This window comes from Buceros rhinoceros, unplaced genomic scaffold (assembly GCF_000710305.1).
Source record: "Buceros rhinoceros silvestris isolate BGI_N320 unplaced genomic scaffold, ASM71030v1 scaffold427, whole genome shotgun sequence".
In the NCBI taxonomy this organism is placed as follows: domain Eukaryota; kingdom Metazoa; phylum Chordata; class Aves; order Bucerotiformes; family Bucerotidae; genus Buceros; species Buceros rhinoceros.
This window is the reverse complement of record NW_010423756.1, coordinates 9,499-16,582: the sequence shown is the minus strand read 5'-3', so window position 1 is coordinate 16,582 and position 7,084 is coordinate 9,499. Positions and strand designations below refer to the sequence as shown.

The window sequence follows — 7,084 nt, the reverse complement described above, 5'->3', positions numbered from 1 at the left end:
ACTCTTTCATTTATCGGTCACTCCCTCCATAATGAGTTTTACAATAAGAAGTACATATGAAAATGTAGCATGTCATGTTACTCTTCTTGGAAAAGCGATCATGGTACTGAAGAGGTGAATCAGGAGTATGCTGGCTACGTAGGTCACAATAACTTAATTTTACAAACAAGATTTCAGTATCTTGTATTCATGTAAGTGAACAATCAACAGTATCTATAGCTTTAGCAGCATCAGACCATAATTGTTATGAAAGCTCCAACAATGAGAAGAAAACATTAAGAATTGGATGCAAAGAAACTGCTGGATCCTGCACAGGTTTTCTCACCCAGACCCACAGTATAGTCTGTCTCAAAACGCCCTCCCAAACTCTTGAGTCAATCTTTGCAAACACAAGAGTTGCAAAAGAGCTGTGTGGTAAGTTGTTTGCAGACCTCTAGTCCCTGTTCCCGGCTGATAAAGCACACCTCTCAGAATACAAGGATACATGTGAAACTCTGACATAGTTTCACTCAAATGATCAGGTTTTCAAATTAAGTCAGTGACTGCAAGAACTCATGAGGTGCACCCATGGCACAGAGCAGCTTCTTCAGCACCCTGAGCAGTGCCTCAAACACCATGGAAGGGAGAAGCTCACAATGACAGGTTAGATCAGATGGAAAGAGGCAGCACTTTGAGTCAGAGGGAACTTCAGAAAAGTCTGAGAAACCACAAGTGACAAAATTATTAACAACAAAAGTCACCAACCAGAGCCAATGCTAGCTACTGATTCCTAATAAAAGCTGACTCCAACCACCCCCAGCTATCTGACATCTGTATCACGAACAAATGGAGGTCAAAGACCCACCAACTATGGTCTTAGGAGCCCCATGGATTACCAGTAATTGTCCTTTACGCCAGGTAGTTATTTGAGGTGACAGGTCATCTTGAGAGCATCCAAGTCAGACACAGAGAGAGCATAGTCTGATGTATCACCAGCCACAGTCTCAACTCACAGCAGGGTTTGCTGTTCTCCTTAAAGGAGCTGAGTTTTGTCAGAGAAAAGGCCACCAAGAAAGCAGGCAGAAGGCAGTGCTCACCCTCAGCCAGGAAAGCGTCCCTGGCCGAATGGGTGTGCTGACAGAGACTAGCTAACCGCTGCCGGTGCTCACAGACAGCATGTTAACTGTTGCCTGCTCTGGCAGGAACCTTAACTGCTGTCACTGTGCTAACCAAAAAAGGTGTTGCACTACTGTCATGAGAAAAGCAAAATTAAGAGAGACATGGCTTTTTATCCTAGCTGTTCCTCCCCCAGTGACTAAGTTATTCCTTTGAATTCTGATAACGTATTAAAAGGTCAGAACAAGAACTACCATTTTAAGGAACCTAATAGTATTATTCCCCATTTAGCATTCACACACTTACAAAATAATTTTAATTTTTCAAATCTTACATGGTTTGATTTCAAACTGTGATGCTTCACTATGCTTAATTTTATTTTCTTTATTTTTTAAGTTGAATAACAAATTGCCTGAATTTTTAGTACCGGAAATAAGGATCTTACATGAGGGCCATATCTTAAGAAGACTGAGAGCAACTTTGCAAACATAGGACATGCAAAAGCATTGTTACATACAGATGTTTGTGACCTCTACTGCCTGTTCTTGCCTGATAAAGCACACCTCTCAAAACATAAGAAAGCATGTGGAACTCTGATACAGTCTCACTAAAATCCTCAGGTTTTCATATAAACTCCATGACTGCAAAAACTGAGAAGTGCACCTATGCCGTAGTGGTACTGGTGTATTCCTGAAAGGTGCACGTGCCATAGTTGTAAGCAAGACTTGTAACAAGCAAAAGCAGCGTTACCTGGTGTAATTCACTTTATACCCTGCAATATCATCATTGGGTGATCTTAGTCTTCGCTGAGATGGTGTCTCCAGATGCCAGTAGTTAATGCGGTTCAGAAACATTTTAGCCAGTTCCACTATTGTTTGCCTTTCCTTTGAGGGTAAGTGGCTAAATTTGTACTGCACAAAATTATTCACACCCTTCAAAGAGAAGAAAATTATGTTTCATTATTTAGCCATTATTTTTGTAGGGGTGTCCTCAAACATTCTTCACTTTGTGTTTATTAACCCTGAATTTGCATTACATGAGAAAGAAAACAAATACCAGTGACCATGAACTTCTTGCTCAGATTCCGCTGTACACAGCGGCGGGTACCTCCAGATGTTTTTATACTATCCACCTCCAGTAGCTGACTTACAGGGAGAGAAGGAAAATTCCTTATTTTTCCTTGGTTCTCAAAGCAAAAAAATCTTGTTCGGGGAACAAAGAAAGATCCATTCTGTTTCCTCTATACACTCACCTACGCACAGTTTTGCTGATAACCATGCTGCATGATTTATTTCCCCTGTAAATCAAGTATCACCTATAAACCTCTCCAGCTATTTTTCAATAGTGGACTAGGGCTTGTGAACTTGTAGCTAAGTTTCTATCTACACATCATATTATTTCTTCAAGATGTCCCAGTATTTCACAACTATTCCACATTGCACTTTGAAAAAACCTTCTGAGGATGGTGTGACTAATAATGAGTAACTGAAAGTGCTGCAATACATATGTATTATAAATCAATTACAACACTGCTGCTTAGCAAATAAATTTTGTGTGATTGAATTGCTGAACTACTAAAAACAGAATTGAAAATATTGGTTTGTTTCAAGGGAAAATTATTTCAAAACAAACTAAGGATATTTATCCTTTCACCTCTACACTTTATTTCTTAGGCAAATTGAATAGAACAAAGAATGTGACAAAAATTACATTGTACAAAGCCTTTTTAATAGTACATTTTAAGGACTAGGAGTGTATGGTGATTACTTACACTTATTCTTTGTTTACATTCAAACTAAAGGAGAACTTAAGCAAAGACTTCCCAGAAATTCACCAATAAAGTGTTTCAGTTTTCCTAAATGTAAGAAGTGAGAATTGCAAGGAAATAATTGTTACACATAACAGTCTTTGCATTTTAAATGCCCTGTTTAACAATAGATCATCCATTCATTCACTGATGGGAAAACACTAAGCTCCTGTTTCAGTAAGGTATGTGAGCTTCTGCATAGTCTCACTGGAGCTAATGGGCCCACTTGTGTGCCAAAAGTGCATTCTCAGGAGCTTGCTAAACCAAAATTCAAATCTGTCATGTGTTCTTCATCCACCGAGAGTTACAAAAGCCTCGGTTATTCTTTGGTTTTGACTTGGTTTTTTGTTGCCTTTGAACCCTTTGAAAGAGAAGGCTATGGTTTCACTGAATTGGATTGTAACACTTTCCTTGATTTACAGAAGACAAGTGTCATTTTAATACTGGATTTCAAAATTTCAACAGCATTTTTCGTCACTTGAAACAAAGAAAGGATAGAACTGCCACACATAAAAGTAGCATTTTAAGTTAATTCTCTAAAAGCACAAAGAAAGTCACTTCCATTAAAGCATAAGATGAAAGATGAGACAAATAAATAATGTTGCTATTGTATGAACACTAAAGGAGAAGCAGCAGCAGAAGTCTCCTACAGTTCTTTACTTTGTCCTAAGTGACACACAGAAACATCTACAAACTCCCTAAAATGCCATGTTGTCAAAACCACGCCCTCTGTTTACAGAAAAAAAAAAGAAAAAAACCCCACAGCAACCAAATCCATGTTTTGACTGTTTACCTGTTCAATGCTAGGTTTCTCAAATGGGGGACTTTCCAAAGATCCTTCTACTACAGGTTTTCCCATCTGTAAAATGCACTTCCTCAAAAGCTGTTAAAAATACACAATTTTTCAAAAATTAGTATATTTGCATACAAAATGTCAATGGAAGTCACAGGTGCACAATACACCACGAGCAGAGTTGAAATCTCCTGGCTATATATCTGGATCTTCAGTCATTTAAATTTATAGCTACTGAACTTCACCATGAATTTACCTTCATTGAAATGCATATAAGAGGATTCTCTGAGCAAATGTGGGCAGCTAGGTTAGCTTATGTCACCTGGCTTTTCCTGATGTGTAAGAGAAGAGGGTAAGGCTTGCAGGCTGCAAAATTTACAGATGGAACTCAATCTGCTGGATGACTTTTGGAGTAAGATACAGTACATTGCAAGCACCAGAACATCTAGCCCATAGTTAACTGCTAAAGCATCACACTGGAGAAAAAACATCTCACCATTTAAAGTCAATACATACATGAGGGGCAGAGAAATCAGCTTATGTGTAGGAGAGAAAAACCTGAGAATATACTACACAAGTTCAGCTTACTTTGAACAGGTAAAAATAAACTTGCTTGGTGTCTGCATCTTCTTCCTTGTGGACACAGGTGAAGAGATACTCCACATCCAATACAATCCCCAGAAGCCTGTTCATTTCTTCTTCAGACACATTCTCCAGGTGAGAAACATGAGCGGCTAAATGAAAAAACCCAAACCTGTAAAACGCCTACTGAGAGAACCAACAGCACAAGTATTCCCCAGCACACCTCTAATTAAGCCATAACGGTAAAGGCACTGATCCTGTAATAACGTAAACAGAAGGTCTTATCAGAGGTAACTGAAGTATGTGACACATGGGAGCAATTTGTAAAGGTAGTCCAGCGGTGGTAACTCCCACAGCAGAACAACAGCTGGTTGGAATCACAGCATCTGTTAATACTTAAAACAGACCACACAAGTCCTGTCTGTATTAACATGTTGCAAAATATAAATAACTACATACATTACTGTCCAAGAGCTATGCTTTTGAGACAAGGTTTCTTGACTAAAGAAAATAAATCCATAGTTCCCATAAACCAGGTAATCCAGGCATAGATGCAAGTAGCACCTTATTCTGTGAAGAGCAAAAAAAAAAAAAAAAATCAGCTTGATACAGTTCCATATCAGTTACTTTCAAAAGCTTGAGGTTTGTACACATGAAGCAGGACATTCATTTCAAGCTGGTTTGAACAACTGGCCTCAGAAAAAAAGAATGCAGTTTAAAACAAAAAGTCAATTCCCAGAAAGAAGATATTTGCATTACAAAAAGCAACATTGACTCCCGGCCAGTGTACATGGTATGCATGCCCTTTCCTCTGAAAGGACAATAAAATAGCCTTTAAAAGAAACAGAAAACTATTTAAAAGGCTGGACATACTAGTTTTTCTATTTAAAAAAAACTTTTCTCAACATTTACTTCTTAGATAATTACTATATTATCTTAGATATGCCAGTGCGATTAGGACTGGTAAGAAATTTTCAATGTAAACCTGATTCCTTGGGAAAGGAAGTGGGAAGAAATAACACTTGACTTGAAAACGATCCTATTTATTGGCTACCCAGAAAAGATGGTTTGTTTTGGGAAGCTTAGTATGACACGTGCCTAAACGTTCCAACTCAATACATTTGTGCAGCTTCAAGTAAAAAGGACACCATAACTCAGAAGATTAAAAAGGTGCCAGCAATTGTTTCCACTTAAATGAACGTTCATAATACTCAAATGTCTCTTATAATGTCTCAAAACTGAAAGGGAGATGGCCATCATGAGCTTTCTTTAAGGACGACTATTCAGCATTCTGGGCAGAATAAAACAATTTCATTTCTGTCCTTGAGCCAGATATGAAGGTTTAATATTCCCAGCTGTCTGTTCTGATCTTGTGAAACTAATAAATACTGTCCTAGATGAGCACTGCATTAGAAATTGATGACATACTAAAGAAACCTTGCACTCAACTACAAAATGAATAAAACATCAGCATAAGGAGCCATTTCCATGCAGTTTCCATAACAATACTGGAAGTTACCTTGAGTACTTAGTGGCTGCTTTATTAAACTAGAGGATTATTACCCATAAGGTGAATCTAAAAGCAACACTAGTATATTATCAACATGTACTTACTAATGGTTACCATTTCCTGTAGAGTCACCATATTGTACATCAGCTCAACAAACTATTTTTCTTCAGCTGTTCACAGCCCATTTTCAAATTCTTGTGGCCACTAGTAAACCTCTTATTAAAATCAAAGCTTTAGTACACTGACATCCAATACTGCGTTACTCTTGACTAGGGTTACACAGTCCCATTCATCTGCATTGCCCAACTAGTACACCTTTCCTTAGCTGCTGTTACGCTTGCAAAAAAAAGAAAAGTTTAAAAAATAAAAATTAAAAAAATCACCAATATAGGTTGCTACAGCATGCAGAAGAAGAAAGCAAGCAGAAAAAGCAAGGCCAATGCAATCGCAAGATCTAAAAAGTATGAAGTTACTTATTTCAGTTGTGCATCTTCAATAAGTACTTGAGCATATGAATTAGGAACAGGGAGAAAACAGATTAATGAATAGTGTGTCCACAATTGATCTCAAAAGTGTGCACATAAAAACACTAGTAATGTACACAGGACAGGCAAACCAAGAAATATCCAAATATGCTACATGAAGGTGCGCAGCAGGAGCTGAAGACAGTGCTGGGAAAAAAAAAAAAACAGAGACTAACACATTAACTAGTTTTAAAAGTGACTCAAGACTGAAAATGCAGGAAAATGTGTTTACCAACAGGAACGGTTTCTCCTGTAACACAGGAGAAAATCAAAAATTAAAGTGAAAAGAACCTCTGACTACCTAACACGTGGTCTTGAGGCTAGTGGACAGCGAATTCTCCAATGGTGTTACAGTAGTGACCGAACGCATCACCCAAAGATAAGAAATATTAATTAAAAATCCAGTATTGAGCAAAGCTGTGAGGCTGAGCCACGAATAGAAGAACGCAAGTTGTAGGTAAGTAGACAGAAATAAGCTTGGTAATCTAATACACACCTCAAAGAGATTCATGCACTGAAAACTGCATTGGCTTGAAGATCAAACCATATCCCCAAAAAGAGGCATCTCAAGCAAGACTGATGTCTAGTATCACATTTGGAAGAAAATAATAAAGAAAAAAAAACCCTGACGTCCTACATTTTACATCAGGTATCGCTTTAACTAGCGCAGGAATTTCTACATCACTATTTCAGTGGCTCTCCAAGGAAGAGAAAATTCAGCGCAGGTGATAATCTGAAGCCTGCACACCTTGTGGTCAGTCTGGTTTTAAAGG

At 38.0% G+C, this 7,084-nt stretch overlaps 1 protein-coding gene across 1 annotated transcript in view; it reads right to left on the bottom strand.

The window, feature by feature from the left end:
• Nucleotides 1–7,084, bottom strand: part of LOC104497271 (histone acetyltransferase KAT2B-like) — a gene marked incomplete at its 3' end in the record, with an annotated part of 29,684 nt that overhangs the window by 13,535 nt on the left and 9,065 nt on the right. The window contains exons 3-5 of the mRNA XM_010140504.1: nt 4,284–4,429; nt 3,696–3,785; nt 1,846–2,027 (exon numbers count right to left, since the gene is read on the bottom strand). Of these exons, the coding sequence (XP_010138806.1) occupies nt 1,846–2,027; nt 3,696–3,785; nt 4,284–4,429 (418 nt within the window). The remainder of the gene's footprint in view (nt 1–1,845; nt 2,028–3,695; nt 3,786–4,283; nt 4,430–7,084) is intronic.